The sequence below is a fragment of the Myotis davidii genome, unplaced genomic scaffold (genome assembly GCF_000327345.1).
Source record: "Myotis davidii unplaced genomic scaffold, ASM32734v1 scaffold18, whole genome shotgun sequence".
Lineage (NCBI taxonomy): Eukaryota > Metazoa > Chordata > Mammalia > Chiroptera > Vespertilionidae > Myotis > Myotis davidii.
The window spans coordinates 4,669,934-4,695,524 of NW_006292696.1; the positions used below are offsets into that span (position 1 = coordinate 4,669,934).

The 25,591-nt window shown below is 49.4% G+C and overlaps 2 protein-coding genes across 3 annotated transcripts in view; one reads left to right on the plus strand and one right to left on the minus strand.

Annotated features, from left to right (window-relative positions):
• LARP1 (La ribonucleoprotein domain family member 1) overlaps nt 1-14,226 on the plus strand; it is a 91,068-nt gene extending 76,842 nt beyond the window's left edge. The window contains 9 exon segments of the mRNA XM_015565661.1: nt 22-414; nt 1,215-1,338; nt 1,653-1,858; nt 2,319-2,425; nt 3,495-3,646; nt 6,700-6,844; nt 8,868-8,977; nt 9,142-9,269; nt 10,633-14,226. Of these exon segments, the coding sequence (XP_015421147.1) occupies nt 22-414; nt 1,215-1,338; nt 1,653-1,858; nt 2,319-2,425; nt 3,495-3,646; nt 6,700-6,844; nt 8,868-8,977; nt 9,142-9,269; nt 10,633-10,827 (1,560 nt within the window). The 3' untranslated portion in view covers nt 10,828-14,226.
• An 812-nt stretch (nt 14,227-15,038) lies between these two features.
• The window catches only part of FAXDC2 (fatty acid hydroxylase domain containing 2), a 20,941-nt gene continuing 10,388 nt past the window's right edge, over nt 15,039-25,591 (minus strand). The window contains exons 1-8 of one of the 2 annotated variants that reach the window (XM_006766285.2): nt 24,162-24,313; nt 23,851-23,942; nt 23,657-23,760; nt 21,499-21,620; nt 18,996-19,201; nt 18,473-18,578; nt 17,886-18,052; nt 15,039-16,901 (exon numbers count right to left, since the gene is read on the minus strand). In XM_006766285.2, the coding sequence (XP_006766348.1) occupies nt 16,748-16,901; nt 17,886-18,052; nt 18,473-18,578; nt 18,996-19,201; nt 21,499-21,620; nt 23,657-23,760; nt 23,851-23,921 (930 nt within the window). In that variant the 5' untranslated portion in view covers nt 23,922-23,942; nt 24,162-24,313 and the 3' untranslated portion in view covers nt 15,039-16,747. Of the gene's footprint in view, nt 16,902-17,885; nt 18,053-18,472; nt 18,579-18,995; nt 19,202-21,498; nt 21,621-23,656; nt 23,761-23,850; nt 23,943-24,161; nt 24,314-25,591 lie in introns of those variants that run through there. The other variant, XM_006766284.2, reaches the window with a different exon arrangement.

The following is a 25,591-nucleotide window of genomic DNA, read 5'->3' on the forward strand; positions in this document are numbered from 1 at the left end:
CCCTTGGTTTTCCCATGGTAGAAGTCCGAGGAGCCCAGGTTAGTCCACCAGACCTCTGTGCCTCAGCAGCTGCCCTCTCAGCAGCTGATGTCCAAGGATCAGGATGAGCAAGAGGAACTGGATTTCCTGTTTGACGAGGAGATGGAGCAGATGGATGGACGGAAGAACACCTTTACCGCCTGGTCTGATGAGGATTCTGACTATGAAATTGATGACCGGGATGTCAACAAGATCCTCATTGTCACTCAGACGCCACCATACATGCGCCGGCACCCAGGGGGGGACCGCACAGGCAACCACACCTCCCGTGCCAAGATGAGCGCTGAGCTGGCCAAGATCATTAACGATGGACTCAACTACTATGAGCAGGACCTGTGGGCTTCAAAGTTCGAACCTGAGTACTCCCAGATCAAGGTAAGTTTGAACGTAGCAGTGTGGGTGGGGCCTGGGTGCCAATAACTAATTGGGGAGAAGGGGGGGAAGAAAGCTAATTAGCTGTGTGACCCTGGGCATAGAACCTCAATATGAAAGAAGGTGATAATTGACACCTGACTGGGACATTGACAGCAAAAAGAGATGTTAAACTCTGTGTAAACTCTGCTAATGTGTGGGATGGTTACTGTGCCACCTGAACATCCATATTTAATGTCATAACAGTCAGCTAGACACTTGTGGGAACTAGAATAAGTACTAGGTTGTCGTTTTTTATTCTTAAGTATTTAGGCAGTTGTAAAAGTTTAAAAGCCTTTTAAGGAGCTTATTTTGAATTGGAAGATGGAAAAAAGATAGATCTTTTTAAAATCATTGCTGCTTGGAAATAATCAAAACCTCTGTTGTAGTTTTTACAGAGTGGATATATGTGGAGGTGGGTGGGCCTTTGGTGAACCCATGTGGTGAGTAGCAGCATGTTTAGTGGAGGTGAGGGGAGCTTAGCAGGAAGAGATTTGGAGGAGTCTGCATTTAGTTCCTGGGGAGCTGGAGTACTGATCTGTCTTGTTGCACATAGTGCTGGGCAAGTACTAGCCCCTTCTGGGTTAGCACACTTGTGCCCAGGTAACTGGGGTTGAGGGGGCAGCTGAGAGCCTGGGGACCAGAATTCCACGTATGTGGACGTGGGAGCTGCTGCCCTCTCCAGCTTCCTGTACGTCTTGATTCCTAAACAGGCTAGGGCAGTCCTCTTACATATTTCCCCACCCATCTCGTATCCTCTGCAGCAAGAAGTCGAGAACTTCAAGAAAGTCAACATGATCAGCCGGGAGCAGTTTGACACACTAACCCCTGAGCCCCCTGTGGATCCCAACCAGGAGGTCCCTCCTGGGCCACCCCGATTCCAACAAGGTGAGGGGTAACACTGGGATCCCTGGTCTGGGTTGGAGGGTCTAGATCAGGGGTGGGCAAACTTTTTGACTCGAGGGCCACAATGGGTTCTTAAACTGGACTGGAGGGCCGGAACAAAAGCATGGATGGAGTGTTTGTGTGAACTAATATAAATTCAAAGTAAACATCATTACATAAAAGGGTATGGTCTTTTTTTTTTTTAGTTTTATTCATTTCAAACGGGCCGGATCCGGCCCGCGGGCCGTAGTTTGCCCACGGCTGGTCTAGATAGTCACGGCCTATCTCTGCTTGCTGACCCCGCTCTGCCTCTGCAGTTCCCACTGATGCCCTGGCCAACAAGTTGTTTGGTGCTCCCGAGCCTTCTACCATTGCCCGCTCTCTACCAACCACTGTCCCAGAGTCGCCAAACTACCGCAATGCCAGGACCCCCCGCACTCCCCGGACACCGCAGCTCAAAGATTCAAGCCAGACGTCACGGTTTTACCCAGTGGTGAAGGAAGGACGGACCCTAGATGCCAAGGTGAGGTGCTGCTGCCTGGCTGCTAGGAGTCTTAGACTTGCTTTACAGCGTCCCAGTGCTTTGCTTCTCTCTCCAGCCTTGTCTAGACCAAGAAAGTGTCAGATCCCCCACCTGCTCTGTGTTCTTAGGCTGGTGGGTCCACCCTGGGGCTGAGTGACCACATCTACAAAATGAACTCTGGGAGTGGTGGCCCCATGGACTGTGATAAGACCCAAGGAGGACTGACTAGGTGCAGGTCCTTGGGCAAATCACTTCGCTCCCAAGCCTCAACTTCTTCTTTCATGAAATAAGCTTATCAGCTCCTAGCTGTGGACATTGTGAGAGAATAAATTTGAAAATGATTTGTAAACTGTGCAATGACACACACATATGAGGGGAATCTTAATCCTACAAAATGCTTGATGCTCCTCACATTTGTAAGAATACAATAAATAACAGGTTCCTGGACTGACCTTTACAGATGCCTCGGAAAAGGAAGACAAGACACAGCTCCAATCCACCCTTGGAGAGTCATGTGGGCTGGGTGATGGATTCCCGAGAGCACAGGCCCCGGACTTCTTCCATCAGGTGCGGGGTTGTGGGGAGGAGAGGTCAGGTTGACTGAGCTGGGTGGAAGAGCCATAAAATCAATGGGACCAAGAAGATAGAACCTCTTTGGAAAGAAAATTTAAAAAGGGGACCTTCGCCGAAACCGGTTTGGCTCAGTGGATAGAGTGTCGGCCTGCGGACTGAAAGGTCCCAGGTTCGATTCCAGTCAAGGGCATGTACCTGGGTTGTGGGCACATCCCCAGTGGGAGATATGCGGGAGGCAGCTGATCGATGTTTCTCTCTCATCGATGTTTCTAACTCTGTCTCTCTCCCTTCCTCTCTGTAAAAAATCAATAAAATATATTTTAAATAAAAATAAAAAGGGGACCTTCATCTAGGTAAAAAAAAAACATGAGTCGTCTAGAAAGCTTCATGCAGGGCCTGGGAAGAGGAAGCCTCTCTAAAGCAGCGGTGTCACACTGCCTGGGACCAGGTTCCGTGAGAGCAGTTGAGTTGTCTTCAAACGAGAATATTTGCTGCCTACCTCAGGGTAGCCAGGTAGTTGAATAAAAATACAGGTTCCTGGGTCCGGTTGGGGTTAGGGCCCAGGTTCCTTTTTATTTATTTTTAGTAAAATAGCCCCAGTATTCTCTGTTCCAAAGCAAGGTTTGAGAGCTACTGACATGTGTACTCTTAGTTCCTGCAAAGATGGCACAGGACCAAAAATAAACATGGTTTTCAAAAAATATAGGTGGATTAACCCATTACAGCTCATTCAGGGAAGGGTAAATGTTAATTCAGGATAAATAAATGGTTAAATAAAGGCGCGCAGATCTCAGCCTTTAAATAGCTTCATGACCTAGGATGAATGTCCCAGTCTCTATGAACCTAAGTGACCTCTTTGTAAAACTCTGAAGGTCGATAACAAAGAGCAAGTCATCTATCTATATAAGTCAAGGGCCTTAACACAGTACCTGGGCCTCCTAGTTTGTTGCCCTGTGAGAGGCTGCATCTTGGCTGAAGGAAGAAACTAGAGAGGTTCCTGCTAACCTGATGGCCAGCTGCTCCGGGGAACCTGATGACAGTATCTCTTTTGTGGCCTCTGTAGCTCCAGCCCCTCAGAAGGGACGCCTACGGTTGGCAGCTATGGCTGCACCCCTCAGTCGCTACCCAAGTTTCAGCATCCTTCCCATGAGCTGCTCAAGGAAAATGGCTTCACACAACACGTCTACCACAAGTATCGTAGGCGCTGCCTTAATGGTAAGAAACACGGGGAAGGGGCTGAGCCTCTGGGGCTGCTTTTTAGAACCAGATGGACTAGGTCAGCGGTCACCAACCGGTGGTCCGTGAGGTCCAAAGGTTGGCAACCTCTGGACTAGGTGACTATTTCCTCTGATCTCAAAACAAGAAGCGGGTGACATTATAGCAAGAAGGAATGAAATAGACTCAGGCAGGGTAGTTTTGGAATATAGGAACCTAAAAGAATCTGGTACTCAGAACATGCCTGCTCCTTGATCTTCCTCTATTGATATAAAAACTATTGAGTTTTCCTATTTCTGGTAAGAATACCAACTCAGCCATTGTTCACTGTCCATCTCCAAAGGTATGTGTGAGGCAGCATATATTCCTAAGAACAGGTTGTCTGATGATGGTGTGGACCAAATCCAGCCAGCACCTATTTCTGTATAGCCCTTGAGCTAAGAATAGTTTTTACATTTTTAAGGGGGTCAGGGGGCAGGGGGGAAGAAGTTATGATAGAACGGAACCCATTTGTGGCTTGCAGTGCCTAAAATATTTACTCTGTGACCCTTCACAGAAGAAAGTTTGCTAACCTTCCTTGAGAGTCTAGACAGTAGTCTAAGGAAAGACACGCTCTAGGTGCTCTCACAAGTTTCTTTTTATAACAAAAACTAGAGGCCTGGTGCATAAAAATTTGTGCACTCAGGGGGAAGGGGGGTCCCTCAGCCCAGCCTGTGCCCTCTCGCAGTCTGGGACCCCTTGGGAGATAACGACCTGCTGGCTTAGGCCTGCTCCCGGGTGGCAGAGGGCAGGCCCAGTCCCTAGGTGCAGCCCCTGGTCGGGCTCTGAGCAGGGCCGATTGGGGAGTTGGGGGGCCGCCCCCTGTCATGCACAGAGCAGGGCCAATCGGGTTGGGGGCGCTGCCCCCTGTCACTCACAGAGCAGGGCCCATCAGGGGGGTTGGGGAGCTCCCCCCTGTCACTCATAGAGTAGGGCCGATAGGGGAGTTGGGGCACCGCCCCCTGTCACACACAGAGCCACAGGGCGATCAGGGGTTTTGGGCTCTCCCCCCTGTCACACTGATCCCGGTGCTGAGAGGCCTCGCGGCTACGCTGATCCTGGTGCTGGGAGGCATATTACCCTTTTACTATATAGGATAGAGGCTTGGTGCACGTGTGGGGGCCAGCTGGTTTTCCCTGAAGGGTGTCCTGGATCAGGGGGGGGGTCCCCACTGGGGTGCCTGGCCAGCCTGGGCGAGGGGATGATGGCTGTTTGCAGCTGGTCACACATCCTTCAGGGTGGGGGTCCCCATTGGTGTGCCTGACCAGCCTGGGTGAGTGGCTGAGGGGGGGTTTCAGGCTGGTGGGTGACGGAAGCTCCCAACTGCGCCTTTTTTTCTTTTTTTTTTTATTCTGGGCCAGCTTTAGCTCTGGCTCCAGCTCTGAGGCCTCTGCTGCTGAAAGAAGGTATCTGGTTTGTTTCGGTTCTATAATCGAAACTCTGTATCAACTCCAGCTCTGAGATCCCGGGCTCCCTGACAGCAGGTTTCTGGGGTTTTGTTTAGCTTTTATATTTGTTACAATGTTTCTTAAACTGCAGGCTCAGAGGCCGGCAAAGCAGGCGGGGAACGTTGGAGTCCTCCGTCACTGAAGCAAGCAAGCCTCATGTTTGTTTCAAGCTGCCTGGCTGCTGGCCGCCATCTTGGCTGGCAGTTAATTTGCATATCTCGCTGATTAGCCAATGGGAAGGGTAGCGGTTGTACAACAATTACCATGTTTCTCTTTTATTAGATAGGATAGGATGAGGTACCTTTTAACTAGGTTTCTGTCAGGTCAGCTGTAAAGTGCTCAAAACCAATCGTAATATTGTAATTATTACCTCATCCGACCCCTTTTCATTCAGTAAAAAATGGCTACTAAATGCTTGGTTCTTCACTCTTCCTCTGCATGCATGTGTGTGTGTAATGTCTGCTTTATTGAGATATAATTTACATACCACACAATTCACCTACTTAAAATGCACAATGCAATCACCAGAACATTTTCATTCCCATAAAAAGAAACCCTACCCATTACCAGTCACTCCCATCCCCTACCTCCTCCCAGGCTTATATAACCACCAATCTACTCTTTGTCTGTAGATTTTTTGCAATAATGGAATTGTACAGTATTTTCAAGGTTCCTCTATGGTGTAGCATGTATCGATACTTCATTCCTTTTCATTGCCAAATAACATCCCATTATATGGATATAGCATGTTTTGTTTAACCATAATTGATGGGCATTTGTGTTTCCACTTTTCGTCTATCATGAAAAATGTTGCTTTGAACATTCCTACACACGTTTTTGTGTAGATGTAGGTTTTCATTTGTCTTGTGTGGAAGAGTGGAATTGCGGGGTCTTATGGTAACTCTGTGTTTAACCTTTTGAGGAACTACGAGATTGTTTTCAAAGTGGCGGCACCGTTTTATTTTCCTAACAGCAATTTCTCCATGTCCCCCCAACACTTGTTATTGTCTGTCTTTATCATAGCCATCCTCGTAGATATAAAGTGATGATTCCTTGTGGCTTTGATAGGCATTTCCCAGATAGCTAATAGTGTTGAATAGTTTTCATGTTGGCCATGTTTATATCTTCTTTGGAAAATTGTCTATGTAGAACCTTTATCTATTTTTTTCCTTTAGTTGCTTGTGCTTTGGTGTTGTGTACTGTTTTTTATTGTTACCACTTTGTACTTGTTAATATTGTAGGACTCCTGAAATAATAATTGGTAATAAATATAAAGAATATAACTTGTTGATGTACAAATGATTTGTTCACGCCTTTGTTCTAACTACACTTGGGCGCAGTGCCTTTTGAGATGAAGAGCTAGACCAGGATGACCTGGTTCAGAAGCAGTGAGGCCCAGAACCAGAGTCCAGCAGCAGGGCCTGACCCAGAGTAGTTAGTGCTCCATAAATATCTCCTGAAAGACTGAGGGGCAGTGTGAGCAAGGTCCTTAAGCTTGGAGATCCATTTGTCCTCTGAAGCACCTGCAGCCTGGTCCTGACACCTCTTTCCTTTTTCCCCCATCAGAGCGGAAACGCCTGGGCATTGGCCAGTCTCAGGAGATGAACACTCTCTTTCGATTTTGGTCCTTCTTCCTCCGAGATCACTTTAACAAAAAGATGTATGAGGAGTTCAAGCAGCTGTCTCTGGAGGATGCCAAAGAAGGCTACAGGTGAGCGGGATTGGGGTGGGGCTCTGGCTGGTGCTTGGCAGGTGGTTAGGGGTCCCTGGTGGGTCTGCTTCCAGAACTGTACCTGGATATCTCTTGTATATATACTTCATATTCTTTATTTAAAATACTTTGAATGAGCAATATATTCACATGGTTCAGAATTCAGAGAGTTCAAAGATTATATAGTGAGAAGTCTCCTTACCACTTTCTCCTGCCATCTATTTCATTTTCCCAGAGTCAACCAGTATTGTTAGAATCTTGTGGGTTCTTTCTGAAAATATTCTGCCCATGTAAGCAAGGACCTATGCAGTGTCTCCTACCCCCTTTGTTTACACAGAAGGTGGCCTCTATTATATATGCTCTTGCACCTTGATTTTCTACTTAATGCTATATTTTGAAGATCATTCTATATCCATCCATAAATAACATTCTTATTCCTTTTATAGTTTGTATAGTGTTACATTGAATGGATGTATTGTAATTTATTTAACCAGTTTCCTACTAATAGATTCTTACATTGTTTTCAATGCTTTACTATTTAAAAAACTTTTTAGACTCTTTTTCCCAAGTAAAATGTGTTCTTTAAGCAATTTGAGAAGGACAGAAATGCTTAAAGAATCTGGTGGAAAACATGATTCAGTCCAGTGTTAAAGCTCTGCCATATTTCATGTCTTTTAGATCATCCTGTGAATGCCTTCTTGTGTCTTCCTTATCATTTACAAGCATGAGCATTTTTCCATGTTAAAATAATTGACTTTTTGGCCTTCTTACAGAAGTTATGTGCTTTTGCCTGAAAGCTTAGAAAAGATAGATACAATCACTTGAAAAGTTTCAACTCCCCAAGATAACAAGTGTTAATATATATAAGTGTGTGTCCTTCTAACTTTGTGTGCATATGTAGGTGTAAAATTGACATATTTGTTTACAAAAATCGTTCATTCTACATATAACACTTTGAAATGTGTATTTTTTCACTTGATAATATCTCATAAGCATTTGTCAGTATCATGAGTGAATATTTACATGTAATTTTTTTTTAAATATATTTTATTGATTTTTTACAGAGAGGAAGGGACAGAGATAGAGAGTTAGAAACATCGATGAGAGAGAAACATCGATCAGCCGCCTCCTGCACATCTACTGGGGATGTGCCCGCAACCCAGGCACATGCCCTTGACCGGGCCTTTTTTAAAATATATATTTTATTGATTTTTTTTTTTTACAGAGAGGAAGGGAGAGAGATAGAGAGTTAGAAACATCGATGAGAGAGAAACATCTATCAGCTGCCTCCTGCACATCCCCCACTGGAGATGTGCCCGCAACCCAGGTACATGCCCTTGACCGGAATCGAACCTGGGACCCTTCAGTCCGCAAGCCGACGCTCAATCCACTGAGCCAAACCGGTTTCGGCGTAATTTTTAATAGCTTATATTATTCTGTTGAACAGATTTATCATGTTTTTCTTAACCACTTCTCTATTATTAGACATTTAGATTTTGTTGAATAATTCTGCTATGAACAGTTTTGATATATCTGTAAAATCTGAATCTGCATCTTTGGCCATTTTCCTGACATGTTCCTACAATTGGAATACCTAGGACAGATAAATGAACAGACCTACTAATTGGCATGGTCAGATAGCTTTGCAGAAAGTGAATCCCAGGTATTGGCAAGCTTTTCCTGTAAGGGGACAGACAATAAATATTTGATGCTTTGTGATCTCAGCTGCAACTACGCAGCTCTGCTGTTACAGAAGAAAGCAGGCAGTGACATTTCCACAAATGAATCGGAGTAAACAAAGGGTATGGTTGGTAACTGCTGTTCATTTGGCCAGAGTTTGCTGACCCCTGGCAGACTGTAAAGATTTAATGTTGGAGCCACTGAGACTAGCAAGAATTCACTGTTTCCTTGATAATCCATTGTGTTCAAACTCTTCCACAGTTCATCTATTATGAGGGTTCATTTCCCTATTTGAAGATGAAGAAACTGGGTCCTGATTTCACTGATTTGTGTTTTCCTATAGATATGGTTTGGAGTGCCTTTTCCGATACTACAGTTATGGTCTGGAAAAGAAGTTCCGGCTGGACATATTCAAGGATTTTCAGGAGGAAACCGTGAAAGACTATGAAGCCGGTGAGAGCCAGAGTTGGAGCTCTGTGAGCCCTGGTTATGTAGGCCTTCTTCCCTTCACTCCCCATTTTGACCTGGGTCTGTCTATCGCATCACACTTCACTCTCCCCCGAGCCTCTCACCACACCAACCCAGCTTCTCTCTACCTTTCTCCTCTTTCCCCTCAGGTCAGCTCTATGGGCTGGAGAAATTCTGGGCCTTCTTGAAATATTCCAAAGCCAAAAATTTGGACATTGACCCCAAACTTCAAGAATACCTCGGCAAATTCCGACGTCTCGAAGACTTCCGAGTGGATGTGAGTACAAGTCTCTCTCGTTTGGGTTGTCCTGGAAAGACCACTGGACGGAGGTCAGGGAACCTGGGTTCTTGCTCCAGTTGTACTACTGGCCCAGGGATACAACCTGCCCAGTTTGGGCCTCGTGTCTTCCTCTGTAAAACCAAGGGTGAGAAGTGGACAGCGAGGGCTAATTGGAAGGGGCTAGCTATATGGTTGCTACTCCCTCCCCTTCCCATGATAGAAATGACTAAACTGTCATAATGCTCTTCCCCTTTTATCTCACAACCCTCCTTGTTACTGTGTTCTAGTTGATTGGGATGGGTATCCAAGGTAAAAATGGTTTTGCTCATTCTGGAAGAGGCCATTTCTAACCCCAGAAGTTTAATTATGTTCAATTTTTTAATTTTTTATTAATTATGTTCAATTTCTTCTCTGCCTCCACCCCAGCTCCCCTGTTTATTTATTTAGAGAGAAACATGGATGTGAAAGAGAAATATTGATTGGTTGCCTTCCCAAACTGGGATCAAACCCACCACCTTTGAATGTACAGGAAGAGTGCTCCAACTGACTGAGACACATGGGCCAGAGCGCCTGTCTTCTTGGAGCACTAAATCAACAGTGACATCCAGTGGTGGATCGGGGTTATCGCTACTAGGTTTTCCAATGACAATGGTAGTTGGAGTTAATTGACTGTCTCTGTGCAAGGTGCTTCAGGGACTCCAGCAATGAGTGAAAGACTTTTTCCTCCAAATTGTTAATAATGCAGTAGGGATATGCCAGTTATCTTATTCTATTAAAACCTTTTAGGAAAAATGCAAATATAAGTAAAGAGCAATAATAGTTTCTATTTTATTTTTAAAATTACCATTGATTGAGTGCTTACTATGTGTTGGACGAGGCAGTCCCCATGAGCCTCTGGGCCTTCTGAGCAGAGACGTCTCAGCCTATTGCATGCCTCATTCCATGTGTCATCTCCTGAGCAGTGATCCCTTCCCATAACTGGAACAGGAACTCCTGTGGATAAAAGCCTGGGCCTCAGCAGTACATGGGTCCACTCCATATTTTGTCTTCACTGATGACCAGCTATGAGACCCTGGGCAAATTATTTTTCTGTGCTTCAGTTTCCTCTTCAACAGTATCGATGATCTGCACCCATGTCTGCATCCAAGGGTGGTGCAGACCCCATGACTAAGTGCATAAATAGCATGGTGCTTGGCATCCTAGCATGGAGACATTCTCAGTAAAACTGGTAATTCATTTTTAGGGTTAAACCTGTTCATTATCTGCATAACATTTGGAGGTGGAAATAGGAGTGCCTTATATAGCCCTGGCGGGATGGATGGTGCCTCCTAATCACCTGTGATTCCCTCCTCTGTTACAGCCCCCCATGGGTGAAGAGGGCAACCACAAGCGACACCCAGTGGCAGCAGGAGGTGGTGGCGGTGAGGGCAGGAAGCGGTGCCCCTCCCAGTCTTCCAGCAGGCCCACCACCGTGATCAGCCAATCCCCCACCCCACCTGCTGGCCCGTCCACCCGGGAAGATGCCAAATGGACAACCCAGCACTCAGCACACTGACTTTGGGAAAGTGAAAACCCCTTGGCCCTGGGGGCTTTGGGGAAAGGGGGATGGGCAAGAGTCCACCCAGTCCCAGGAGAGGGGACAGAGAAGGGACAGGCCTCTAGTCATTAGGATGGGCCTTTGTGCTGAGTAGCAATGTGTACACCTTTTGGGCTATCAGAGGTACCCTGGGCAGGAGCCTCCACACATTCCCTTCACCCTCCTCTCTCCATGACTTCTTCACATCCTAGCTTGTAACGGGGGAGGGAACAGGGGAGATTTTATATATATATATATATATATATACATACATATATATATCAAGTTTTAAATTATTGATAGTTCATTTGGATTACCAAAATCACTCTGTAGCCCTGCCCACGGCGGATAGGCCGCAACCCTAGCCCCATCCCACAGCCTCCTGCTCCCCCTCAAGCCAACTATGCAGCCCACAAGAAGGCCCTGTGGGCCCCATTGCCCAGCACTGTTCCATGGAAGGCTCTGCAGCGCCCCTGGACCCCATGAGCACTGGCCCCTTTATCATCTGGGGCTTGCCATCATCATGTTCCCCCTACTGCCCCGTGCCCTTCCGCCATCTTCCGGGAGAAGGAAACCAAAGGATCTAAAAGTGGAGGTGGGGGAGGTTTTGGCCTCTCCTCACTCCCCTCTTCCCATACCCCTTACTCCCCAGCCCAGAGAGACGCTGCTCATACCAGAAAAGACTATTGAAAGATGATTTATTTTATTTTTCTCTGACCTTATCCTTGGGGAAGAAGGAAAAAAAAAAAAAAGACAAAACCGACCATAAAAGACCAAAAAAAGAAAATCAGAAAACCCCCACCTAATCCACAGCAAGTGATGTTTTTCGCCTACCCTTGGAATTTGTTTTGTGCTTTGAAATAATATTTTTTTAAAAGTTGCCTTATTATGGAGCGGGAATCTGAAATACCCAAATGCCTGTTTTCCTCGGTGGAGTCCACTCAGAGCTCTCACCCTTCTCTGGATGTGCCTGGGCTGGATTGACTAGACTCTTCCTCTGGACTGAATTGCATGTACAGTGCCTCCTGCCTTGGGGGCAAGAGAGTTGGGTTGGCTCGGACGAGAGCCGTGCCCGAATATCCCTGCTGTTGCATCGTTTGAAGCTGATGTCCTGTGTCTACTGCTGCCACTGTCGTGTCCTCGCTCTGCTTGCTGTTGCCTCACACTAGGCCCTGTCCCTGCTGTGATACCCTTCATTCTACCCTTGGAACCCCAAGGCCAAGTTTGCTTCAAACTCTTGGAGAAGAGCGTTGGCCTGGATCTGGGACACACACGTCCTCAGCTTGACCATCTTCCCACTTGAGAGGGGAAAGGTGAACACCTGGCAGCTGAGGCTTGGAAGTGTTCAGTTGCCCTGAAAGATCTTTGAGACTCAAGGAGGCTTTGTCTCATAAAAGGTGGAGAAAAATGCCATTCTCCTCCCTTGGGTCTGGTGGGGTCTCCCCATCTTGCATTCCCCTCTGCAAGCCATCTCTGCCCAGCCTCCAATTGACCCTGCTTGGGAACGAGGGACGAGGAGGAGTTGAGGGCTGGGGAGAACCCTGCCAGTTGGAGAAGCCCCATGGCAGGAAGGTATATGTGGACATAGAGTATACCTGACTTCTCCAGCCACTGACTGCTTGGGTTGGGCTGTGAAACAATGGAATGGCTGGAGTCTACAGGCGTTTGGGGCTTGGGGGGTGGGGGTGATGAAGGACTGACCCTCATGGACTGGGCTGTGTTGGGTGTGGGATGACAATGCATCCACCCCCAGTGGGGACCAGGCAGCACTGAAAAGTTTGTGGTAATGTTGCTCAGTTGCTGACACTTTCTTGGCCCTCTTTTTCAACTCCTTCTGGTGGGCCCAAAGGTTAGGAGTAGGGGACAGTACCCCAAGGCTTGCCTCTGTCTTGGGCACGTCGTTGCTTTTGGCCTGTCCCCTCATCTCTGCCCTCCCAATGGTTAGTGTGTTGGGAAACCCATCTCAGTTCCTGTGACCCGGTTGTCTCAAAAGCCACGGATGAGTGTCTGATCTCCGCTCTGACGGCGGGATCTGCAGCCCTTCCCTGCCCTGTCTGGTGCCCACCCTGTGTTGTACCAGACACTGGACTCCTGCACCCTGGTTTCCTTTGCTGTATCTCCTCTTTGCTTCAGGTTGCGCAGCCCTGTACTGTATCCAGCACCACAGAAACCTCAGTGTTTGTCCTCTGCTGGGTTTGGGGCACAAGGAAGCCTTGGGGGTGTGGGGACAGGCTGTTCTGATCAGAGTTTATTCCCAGGCTAGGGGCTGGCTGCCATCTTCTCCCTGATCCCTCCCCACAGACACCCCAGAAAGAGGAAGCCCCTTTGAGGTGAGGACTTCATCTCAACATAGGCTGAGGATGGGGAGAAAGGAGACTTTTTTTCTTTCTTTTTACTTTTTCTTTTTTTGTAACATGTTAGGAATTGATGTTGCAAAGAGTAGTTTACATCTTCACTTTCTGAAGACACTTGAATTTAGGACCGATGTATCTGTGACAAGCATGCCAGGAGTGGCAGGGGCCATCAGGGCTTGCCACTTCACACCCACCATCCTCTCATGGGGATCCAAGATCTGAGACACAAAATAGCCTGCCCAGATCCTTCTGTTCATCCTGTATCCTTCCAGGATTGGTCCATGCCAACACACCCTTTGTGTGTCGGCCCCGCTCGGGGCACGTTTCTCACCCTCTCCTGAACCTGGGGACAGGTGCACTACCAGCAGAGAGGGGCTGTCGGGCCGAGCCCCAGCCTGGACCCTGGGGCTCAGATCAAGATGCTGAGCCCCATGTCAAAGTTGTGTTCTGTTCTGTTCATTTGTAGCTTCCCTTCCCCCTTTCCTGGTGATTGATTTTAGAAAAGAAAGTAAGCTGCTCAGAAGGCCCTAGAAGTGGGGAGAGGGGCCAGGAGGGCGACCAGCATTGGGGATTTTGCCAAAAGCCTGGGTAGAGCAGTCTGGATCATCTGGCACCCCCCTGAGTGGGACCCCATAGTGCCTCCTGTGTGGAGGGTCCCTGGACTTGCCCCAGCGCCACCCTCTCCTTCAGCCATGTTGACGGCAGCGGCAGAGAAGATAGGAACTTACAGCCCATTTCTCACTGGAGAGGAAAACATGTCACCTGGCTTTGCGGAGAAGGTTCCACCTTATGCTCATAGTACATTATCTTTACCATGTGCTAGGATATCACTTAAAAGGACAAACAATGTAAAATACTTGAATGAGCTTGTATTATAACATTAATATTATTGAGAGTATCTGCTTTCCAGGCTGAAGTGATTCATTATTCTAGTCTGCTTTAGTCCTTTGTAATTTGTGGTAATTATGCTTTTCTTTTTAATACAAAAAAAAACGTATAAAAATAAAAACTTGAAAAGGCACAATACTGGCTGGTCTCCCATCTGGGATACAACTGATGGTTGTGAGGGGTGGAGCTGGTGAGGGGAGAACCCTGCCTGGGCTTCTGGGAAGCCTGCCTGGGGCAGGGGTCCCTTAGCTTCTAAGGCAGCATAAGAGCTGCCAGTCTTGAATTCACCCTGTGTCTTAAGTAAGATGTGGGAGCTACACCAGTGCCATAGAACAGACCAGTCCAACAGCCAGGGTTTCCTGCACCTGCTATGGCCTGGCCCTGAGGGGAGATGGCCAGGAAGGAGAGGGTTGCTGATTTCTCACAGGAGGGTTGGCACTGCCCCTCACTGAACAGACCTGCTGGGGTGTCAAGTTCACCACTGGCCATATGGAGTCCAGGTGAGCCAGTGAGCCTGAGGATTGGTGCTAGGCAGGAGCCCCCACCCGCATCGGGACTGGCCTCGGGGGCTGTTAGTGGCTTTTCCCCAACCCGTGAGGCCAGCCTCGGGCAGTAGTATTCTGAATGAGGCCAGCCTCTGGCAGTAGTATTCTGAATGCCAGTCGGTCCTAGATGTATAGTCACAAAACTAAAAATAAGTTCTGGCTTTATTTACTCATTCATCTGGCAACTGTGTCCCATGCCTGCTTTTCCAGAGAATTCCACCAGCCAGCAGGTGGGCAGGGAGCAGGAGATAGTGGCCAGCTTGTGCAGACTGGTTCAGACAGGAAGGCGGTTAATGCAGCCTCACTCCCACACCTGTTGGGAATGCTTGCGAAAGAGGCCCGTAGCTCCGAGAAGCCATGTGATTGTGAGTTGTGCAGTGGCAAGAAAAACTGCAGTGGCTAATGGAGTTAAAAGGAGACCAGTTTATTTCCATGCTTCCTCCTCTCACACATTTTCTGCTGCAAATCTGAGACCTCAGCCTTTGCTTGAGCCTTATTTATTTACCAACTTTAGGGCCCTTTAGTTTTGTGCAGAAGAGGACAGGGCTGGCCCCCTCTGCCAGGGCCCACCCACTAGCCTGTCAAAAGCGGTGAAAGGTGGACCGCCTGCCTCTTACCCCCCAGGTGCCCCTTCGGAACTTCTGAATCTCAAGGTCTTAAGGGAAAAAATGTTTCCACTCTTTCTCCATGTTCCTCATTTCCTGACCTTTTTAAGGGTATTGGAGGTGGGCTATTGTCTGAACGTTTATAAGTCCCAGGTTGTGGGTGCAGGCTAGTGGCTGTGAGGACTTAGCTAAGGATATAGGTCACCCGCCAGGTGCACCAATTCTTGAGGTGGATGAGTGGATGGAGCTTTGCCAGGCCAGGGAAGATTCTACCTGGGAAGTGTCCAGTCGGCCCATTAGGTAGGTCCTCTGGATTCCTAGTGCTGATGGGTCTGCCTGGGGACTTGCCCTTAGCAGATGTTTAATATTTTATAAAGCTACTGTGTGTGGTTATCTTGACATATGAGAACTGAAAGTTCAGGAATAGGCCCAATTATGTGGAAGCATTTGGTAAGTGATGATGGCGGCCTCGAATCAGAGTGGTCAGATTGTTCTTGGGAGCCACCGGGCCCCTGGCAAGACCATGGCTGCTGAGGGCAGGCAGAGTGGGGATTGCTCCCACCCCAGCAGCTCTGTGTTTTTGTTTCAGACAAGCTTCCTGGTAAGATTGCATTTGAAAAGGCATCACTGCTAAAACAACTGAGTAATCATTTGGGGAGGGAAATGAGGATTTTGCCCTTTGTTCAGCCATGTTTTTCGTGCCTTCTCATTGGAGAAAGAGGGTTCTAGCCCCTGGCCCTGCTTCAGAGAGTCTAGTTAGGTGCTTCAGTCAAGTGTCCCCAAATTTTGACCCTTCCCTCTGGGTTAAAGGGCCCCAGTTTAGCAGGTCCACAGGGTTTGGCCTTTGGTTTCCAGGTTTGGCTGAAGGTACTGGCGTTTGGTCTGCACCCGTGGTGTCAGCTGTAATCAGGGAGGAGCTTCGATGTTATTTTTGTTTTCAGAGAGGGCTGACGTTTGTTTGCAATGGGTCAGAGGTAAAGGGGGGGCCTTTGTCACTGACACTGTTTGGGAGGGGCAAGGGGGACTTGACCCCTACCACTATTGCCAGGCTGCCTGGCTCTGGCCTGAGTAGGGTATGAGAGAAGTTTGGGGGACAGAAAAGGGGGAAAGTGCTCTCTTCTGGCCCCCCCAGCCCCCAGCAGCAGAAGGGGCTCTCTGGAGCCACACAGGCTCCAGTGTGGCTGCCACCTGTCATTAGCTACATCTTGCCTACGCAGTCATCCGGGCCCCTCTTTCCTTTCACAGCAGAGGACCGTAGGGACTGGTCATTGTGGGGAGCTGTTTCTTCCTCTTCCTTAAGCTAACTCCTGGTCCCCTGGAGGGACAAAAGGGGCAGTCAGGGGAGCCTTGGCCCTGCATTTCCTGGAAGCCAGCCTGCCCCCGCCCTCGCGGTGCTATCTTTAGTGCCAGGCTGAAGAAGTAAGTTCCCAGGTGTGGTCAGGAGGCCTCAGGCCACCTTAGCAGTCCGCTGCTGAGGGGACAGCCAGGATGGCACTCAGGCCCTCTCTCACTCCATCTTTGGGGGGTCGGGGATACTCTCAGAGAGTGGGGTGAAGCCTAATAGGAGGGTGTGTCTCTCGTAGGCCTTGGTCTGCTTGAACACGGTGTCTGTCCCATGGAGATGGTCCAGCACCCCCAGCACCCCATAGCACTGGTTGAACCTGGAGGAGAGAAGAGGATGCTGGAGACCTGTGTGCTGGCCTCGTTTGTGCCAGCCTCCCACATTTCTAAGCCCTCCTATCCCCCTCCCCATCCCTCCCCTCCACGCTGACCACCTGCATCAGAAAACCCAGGGGAGATGGGGCACACTTGCCTAGGGCCATCCCAGACTGGAAATCTGAGCTTCCTTTGAAAAGCTCTTATTGTGATAGGTATGCACACAAGTCACAACCTGTGGCTGAATCAGAACCCCCTGGAACACCCTTTAAAATGCAGGTTTCCACCCTAGCTGGTTTGGCTCAGTGGATAGAATGTCGGCCTGCAAACTGAAAGGTCCGAGGTTCGATTACGGTCAAGGGCACATGCCTGGGTTGTGGGCTCGATCCCCAGTGGGGGCCCTGCAGGAGGCAGCCGATCCATGATTCTCTCTCATCATGGATGTTTCTCTCCCTCTTCCTTCCTCTCTGAAATCAATAAAAATATATATTAAAAAAAACACACACACACAAGCACAAATGTAAAAAAAAAAAGAAAAAAAATGCATATTTCCAAGCCCTGCTCCTCCCTCCCCCTAGACACTTTGATTCAGCGTATTCAGAGTGGAAACCAAGAGCCTGCACTTGTGAAGCACATCTCAGGTGATTCTGTGCAGGGGCCTCCCAGACCACATGAGAAAGCCTGGAAGCTTTCAGTGCACAAGTCTCCTTGAACTGCATGCAGGGTTATGTATGGATGCATTTTTCCGACAGTGCCCTAGCTTATATTGCATACTCAGGGTCCAGGACCTAGATAAAGGTTAAAATCCCAGTTGCAGGAAGATCAAGTATCAGAAGGAACGAGCAAGGTGGCCTGGGGTCCAGCATGGTCATTCTCCCCACCTCCAGACCTCTGCGTCCACCAGCGCCACGTGTAAACGGAGACACCGGTGTCTGCCAGCAGAAGTAGAGGTGGAGGTTACTGACCCACAGTGGGCCAGGGAGTCTTACTTGAGATGGTGATAGTCATGGAATTCAGGTGAAGGCAGAAAGGGTAGGTGGTAGCCACAGTGGGAGATGGTGGTGACGATGAGAGTCAAGGAAAACCACACCATGATGGAGGACAAGTGGGAGCCCATGACGATGGGCCCCACCATCGCCGGCAGCATGTTGGAGACCTGCAAGGGAAGGGCTGTTGGAAGGTGGGCCCCAGGGAGATGGAGGGGACCTAGGTGGGTGTCCCCTTTGCCCCAGGGTGGTACCAGGAAGACTTCCTTGACTCAGGTCTGGAGAATCTGAAAGTTTCAAGACCCTGGTTTGCTGGAATCACTCACCTTTGTATCTTGGGACAAGTTATTAATGGTTTGAGCTTCAATGTCTTCATTAGTAAAATGAGGATTAAAAGGGTTCTTGGGAAGATTAAATGAGATAACTTACGATGGGCATCTAGGATAGCCTGGCATATGCTAAGTCAACAGTAAGTGCTGGTTATTTAATGAATGGGGAGCGGGAGGGGCGGTGCGGTCTGGTTCTCGGCAAGAGACCGAGGGAAGGTGGCTGGCCTGTGCCCTTGGTTCTGGGGCCCGAGCTCTACTCACCACATGCTCCACGGGGTGGGCGTAGAGCGAGATCACGCCAATGGGAGCTGTCCACTCGTGGTGTTTCTTATGGATTTTCTTGTAGAACATTGGGTGGTGAAGGAGCCTGGAAAATAGTTCATAGTTCATAATCTGCCACCCGCCCTTCCCCTTTTTCCCACAGACCACGAGAAACCGAGGTGTAGGCCCCAGGCGTTAGGTCTGTGGAGCAAGGCTGAAAACACACAGACCTGCCTTTGAGTTCAACCCCACCTCTTACGCTGCACACAAGAGTGGGAGTGGCTTCCTTTGCCTCTGTCCACCTCAGCTGTATTAGCTGTAAAATGGGGATGATGCCCGAAAGGGTTCACTAAGGAAGTGAATGCGAAAAGCCCCAGGAATGGAGAGGCTTTCTTTTCTGGACATTCTCGGTTGTTCTCGGTTGTCAGCTGTGGACAGATGTCTCCCTGTTAACTGCTGGGTGGGAGGCTTTGCAGGCAGGTGGTGGAGAGTGAGGTGCCAGCTGTGCCCGGCGGCTGCTCACCGGTGTGAGTAGTAGAACATGATCTCCTCGATCAGCGTGAAGATGGCCAGCTCCAGGAGGAACCAGTGGAAGGTGGGCAGCTCTCGGCGGCAGGGGTCCCTCCACAGCTTGAGTGTGGGGTAGAGGAGGACCACGATGGGCAAGGAGATCAGGAACTGGTTGAGCAGAACTGTGCGGACGGACTGGCGCAGTTTCACGGGGTCCACCTGCCCGAGGAAGAAGGAGGGAGAAGGGACAGCATGAGATGTAGGTCTTTTCCTTCTAGAAAAGCTCTGCTGTGACCTGCTCACAGGAAGCCCTCATGCAGAGGTGGATGCTCGGGGTGATGTCCGGCCGTAGCTGGCAGCTCCTGATGGCTGCCCCGCCCTGGGTGGAACCAGCTGGCAGGGCCTCTCCCGCAGCCTCGGTCTCTGCCTGAACCTGCCTTCTCCTTCCTGGTGCTGCACCTGTCAGCACAGTGGGGCTGCCTGAGCATCCTCTCCAAGGTCACTGACGGCAGCCAGCATTTCCCCAGAATCAGTAGCCCCAACACTCCCTTCCTCAGAGCACTGGGGGTCCCAGGAATAGCCCCATAACCACGGGCCACTTCCTGGATCTGACAAGCTGGTGTAAGATTGGCCAGAAGGGATTCCTCCCGAGTCCCCTCTGCAAGCTGTAGGGGCTGCTTCCTGAAGGTGAGTGAGCCTGGGTTCATGGTGGTCCTCAGACTTTTGGCCTTCCCCTTCCTCCAGCTTTTCCAGGTACTACATCATCAAGAGATGATGATCTGTGGTTATTTTAGGAGATGCAACCTGAGGACTTAGGGTGAAATGTTATGATGTCTGGAACTTTCAAATGCTTAAGCAAAAAATTATAGAGGCACAGGTATATACACTTTTATATATTGAAGGAGCAAATGTAAAATGTTTAAAACTGGTGATGTGTAAATGAGTGATTATTGTACTACTTTTGTATATATGTCTACATTTGTTCATAATTACAAAATGTTGGGGGGAAGAGTGGACAGAGAGGAAGTAGAAACTGCAAAGACTTTTGCTGCAAAGGAGAGCAAGAATGAGTGGTAGTGTGTGTAGAGACGGGGTCAAGGGTTTTTGTTTGGTTTGTGGGTGGTTTTTTTTTTTAAATTCTCACCCGAGAATATATATATTGATTGTAGAGAGGAAGAGAGAGAGAGAAACATCAATTGGTTGTCTCCCATATGCACCCCGACTGGGGATCGAACCAGCAACCTGGGGATGTGCCCTGATTAGGAATCAAACCCGCGACCTTTTAATGTACAGGAGGATGCCCCAACCCACGGACCCACCCTGCCAGGGCTGGTTTAGTGTTAAGATGGAAAAAATTACAGCATGTCGATAATAATCATGAGAGGGATAATCTAGGAAAGTAAGGGGACAGAAGATACATTGAGCCCTGGCGGGTAGCTCAGTTGAGAAGAGCATCATCCCGATACTCCAAAGCTGTGGGCTCAGTCTCTGGTCAGGGCACATACAAGAAGCAACCAATGAATGTATAAATAAGCAGAACAACGAATCGATGTTCCTCTCTCTCCCCCTATAAATCAATCAATAAAATAATTTTTTTGAAAGAGAAGGGAGAAGGGAACAATTTCCTGGGGTGAGCAAGCGGTACTGCCTGTGGTTCACAGCTCCTGGGGGAACGGCTGTGACAGGAGCAAGAAGAGCTCCCGTGGCAGCAGGGGGAAGGCAGAGCGTGTGCCGGAGTCTGCGGAAGCTTCCCTCCGCTTAGTGAGGAGGAAGCAAGGCTGTCCTGCTCCAGGAGCTTAGAGGAGGAAAGAGGAGAGGTGGAAACTCGCCATCCAGGAGAGTAAGCAGATCAGGCCGGATCTCATGAATGGCTGCAGCATTCAGGCGTCACTGGAGGATCTGCTTCTGGTATCTTGAGTGAGGGATCAGGCCTTTCTGGAATCGGCCAAAGACTACATGGCCTCCGGGGCCTCCTTCTTACTTGTGTGTCTACCTGAGGATGCGCACAGTGTAGGAGCGTGGGGCCTGGAGTCAGGGAAGAGGAGCTCTGGCTCTGTTTCCTGGGAACAGTCTGACCCTGACCGAGTTGCCGCTCCTTTCTGAACCTCAGCTCCTGCTAAATGCGACACCTTCCCGTGGGCTGTGCGATCACTGTAGCCAGAGGTGTTGCGGGTTAGGTGATATTCTTGAGTGCTGATGCGGTCTGTGGTTAGCAGCGTGAGCCGCTGTGTCAGAAAGCTTGAGTGTGGATCATGGTTCTGCTCGTGTCATGTCTCAAAGCCTCCGCTTTCTCATCTGAACCATGAAGGTTATGAGAGTGGGTGGCCTGTCAACGTGCAGGTGAAGAGACCCCCAGCACCTGACAGAGGAGGGGCTCTCAGTGGCCAAGCGCTGGCTTTGACATAGAGGCTCGCCCTGGCCACCGTCCCTCCTGGGCCAGCGGTGAGGATTTTGAGAGCGTGGCTTTAGCCCCTGCTTTCTGGGCTGTGACGGGGTGGAACTGGGGCAACTCTTACCGGGTCATTCTTGCCAGCCTGAATCCGGTAGCGGGAGATGAAGCTGGGTTTCCCGGTGGTGTCAACCACCAGTAGGAGCCCGTTGAAGGTCCAGAATGACAGGACAGGCAGGTAGGTGGCACCTAAGGTTGAAAAGCAGAGGGGACAAGCAGGGCGACTTCAGGTTCTCAGGGCATGTGCATTAACTGACCACGTACGTGACAGTGACCCAAGCGGCATGGTGGACAGTCACCTTTAGTGACAGACTAGCTGAGGGGAACTTGGACAGGCCACTTAAGAAGTGTCTTTAGCCCTAGCCGGTTTGGCTCGGTGGATAGAGCGTCGGCCTGCAGACCGAAGGGCCCCAGGTTGATTCCGGTCAAGGGCACATGCCTGGGTTGTGGGCTTGGTCCAACATGCAGGAGGCAGCCAGTCAATGATTCCCTCTCATCACTGATGTTTCCATCTCTCTCTTCCTCTCCCTTCCTCTCTGAAATCAATTAAAAAAGAGAGAGAGAGAGAAGTGCCTTTACTTATTTTCGTAGTTTTACTACAGGGATAACCATCTAGACCAGTGATGGCGAACCTTGTGAGCTCGGCGTGTCAGCATTTTGAAAAACCCTAACTTAACTCTGGTGCCGTGTCACATAGAGAAATTTTTTGATATTTGCAACCATTGTAAAACAAAGATTTATATCTTTAATATTTATTTTATATATTGAAATGCCATTTAACAAAGAAAAATCAACCCCAAAAAATGAGTTCACGTGTCACCTCTGACAGGAGTGTCATAGGTTCGCCATCACTGGTCTAGATGGTTAAAGACATTTATATACTCTAAAACAGGGGTCCTCAAACTACGGCCCGCGGGCCACATGCAAATACAAATATTGTATTTGTTCCCGTTTTGTTTTTTTACTTCAAAGTGTACATAGGAATTTGTTCATAGTTTTTTTTAAACTATAGTCGGGCCCTCCAACAGTCTGAGGGACAGTGAACTGGCCCCCTGTTTAAAAAGTTTGAGGTCCCCTGCTCTAAAATATAAATCAATTTAGGTTGACATTTCGAGTGTGGGCCCAATGAACTCTTTGTTTCCAAGGAAGAAAGCAGCAACAGAAGGTATGGTCCGGTCCCCGGTGAGCACTGGACTGGGAGTCCATCGAGGACCTAATCCCTATTACCCTACTGACTGAGTGAGTAGTGCGACCTCAGGCGTCCGCCCGGTCAGCGTTTCCTAACGTGGAAAACCCCTCTCTCAGGGGCACCATGGTTACTCAGACTTCATAGCCTGCTCTCCTGAAGACTCAGGGTCCAGCCTTGTGTGTTCACGGCTCTGACAATTCCTGCAGCAAAGAAACCTGATTGATTTTGTCAAACCCAACCTTCCCCCAGGCTTTTTTTTTATTTTTTTAACCCTAGAGCTTTGTTTTCTCTCAGAGCACCTAAGAATAAGCCCTGGTCGGTAGCTCAGTTGGTTAGAGCATCATCCTGATATGCCAACGTTAACATCCAGCCCATTTTCAGATGAACACAAGGGACGTTTTATTTGTACTTTTGCTTTGTGACAACGGAGACTTTTTTATCTCCCGTTTCTAGGCTGTGAGGGCGGTTTTTGATGGGGTAGAGCAACACTGTATCTTAAATATCTCTACATCTTCCATACAAGTTTGGCACGGAGGAACATGAATAAGTTATGTGATTGGACGGGGACATTCACTCTTGTAGATAACGCTGTGGTAAATCGCTGACATGGCTTTTCCTTCCACAGTGTTCTCTCAGGCTCGTTTTGAGTCATTCACACTGTCAGTAAATATTTGAGTGAGGCTTGCTCTCCAGCCCCAAGCTAGATGGCACCAAGTACAAGGACACAGCCTCACATGACATGGAGAAGCTGTCTGACATCTAAAAGCACGAGTATTGCTCTGAACATGCCTTCATTTTCACACAAACTCTCTTTTCTATTTTCGGGGAGACGGAGGTCTCCTGTTAGGTATCTGTGGACATCCATTCCAGGTTCCCCGAAAGCTGAGATCTCTTGGGGGTTACCACTGACTTAAATTTAAGTCCTTATTCCTTGTAATAATGAGCCGAGAAGTCCCAAAGTAGAGAACAAGACCATCGGAAAAGGAACGATAGTCGTGAAGCCAAGCTCTCGGGGCGGGTGGTCTGGGAAGCTCACCTGTCACAAAGAGGACCCACTCCTTCCCTTCGAAGGTGAGCAGCAGCCTCTCCCACTGGGCTTGCCAGAAGTGGCCAGAGGCACCCCAAAATCTCTGAAGATGCCTTGGGGGAAAAATCAGGTTCCTGGGTGAAGACTGGTGGGCGCTCTCACCCCAGACCTCCACCACCTGCCCTCAGGTCCGACAGACTCACCACGTGAGGGAGTTCCAGATGGCCACCAGCAGGAGAAGGCCGGAGCCCAGGATGAAGGCGGTCCTCCTCATGGAGCCCCAGATGTGTCCCTCCTGGGGAGGGCAAGGCAGCGTCAGGGCCCGGCAAGCCTGCGCCCGCACCGCCCGCTGCTGAAGCTGGCAGGAGTGAGCAGGATCTCCACCACGCCAGCACCACGACCTTTTCCCACTTTCTAGGAGAGGCTCATCCTTATCAAGAGCCCTGCGCTGTATATGGGTGTGTTTATGAAAATTACAGCTCAAGGTTGGGGGGAAGGCGGGGAGGGAACCAACCTGACGGCACAGAAACTGGCAGGCGATTCTGTCACCCAGAGGAAGGCAGGCGAGCCTTCCAGCAGCTGTGGGCTTTTGTCACCAGTCCTCCCGTGGAACAGGGATGCCCATTACGTAGGCATGGGAGTCACCTGGGAGCCCTTTAAAAATTCCAGGCCCCTCCCAACCCAGTTATGCAAGATCCTCCCGGGTGGAGGCTGGGCCTTCAGGTTTTTAAACGCTCCCCAGCCAATACCCAGGCCAGGAGGGTCATCCCAGAAGGCCCTGCAGAACCCTTAGTGAGGACACCGGGACTTCACTGAGCCAGGGCCTAGTTTCCCATCCCGTCACCCGCTTGCCCTGGAAGAAAAGAGTAAGTGAACATATGTTCTGACTCTTAACCCCTCGTCCTTCCAGCAAATCTAGCCAAGGTTGCCAGCTGGACAGGACAATGGGCAGTTCTAGGGGCAAAGAGCACACCACTGGCAGCCACTGGGTCCTCAAGAGCCCAACGCGGGGATCGTGGCAAGCCTGATGCGCACACAAGAGGGTCCCAGACTTGGAGAGGAGACGCACTGGCGCCAGGTGAGTCAGTTTCTCCTGCACCGAGGACAGGATTACAGACATCCCTCACGTGCCATGCTGCTAAGCCCGAGGCGTCTGCTCAGATCTTCCGTGGGGAGAACTGAGGAGCCGGGCCCCGAGCACCTGGGCCACCGGCACTGTGTGAGCTGGGCCACGCACCAAGGGTCGGGGTGCTGTGGGGAAGGGAGGGTCGAATAGGACACTTCATTCTCATCCAGACTTTTGGATCTAAAGGAGCAGATTGTTTTGATGGATCCATTCAGAGCAACCTGAGTCTGCACTGAATCATTTCTTCTCCGCTTACCCATCCCACCTTTGATCAAAAGACCAACAAACAAACAAAACAGGTCATTGTCCAGGGCCAGTGAAGAGTTCAAGGGCTAGTGCTCATCAGGGACTTGAGCTCTGGAAGTGAGCTTTCCTCGCGCTCCCCCGCCCTCTCCTTCCGCGAGGGCTGGGCCCACAGGACCAGGACTTGTTCTTTAGCGCAGGTGCTCATTGCAAGGTCACCCCGAGCTCGCAGGTGCTCATTGCGAGGTCACCCTGAGCTCGTCAGAAGGGTTGCCTGGGCTTTTGCAATGATTCCTTCTCTAGGACTCGGAGGACCCTTCTCTTGAACTTCTCCAGACTCGCTAGGAATTGTTCATTTGAGTTTAATCAAATCAAGCTAAGTCAAAGTGAAAACCTCAATTTCACATTCAGGATTAGGTGTTTTTTCCCAGGGATTGTGGCGGTTTCTCTCTCCAGCAGCCCAAGTGGAGGGATGATAAACAGAAGCATGTAGTGCTCAAGATCGCTGGGTCGAGAGCTGGTTCCCAGTTCCCGTTTCCAGTCCCCAGTGGGCCTCTCTCCTCCCCAGAGCGGTT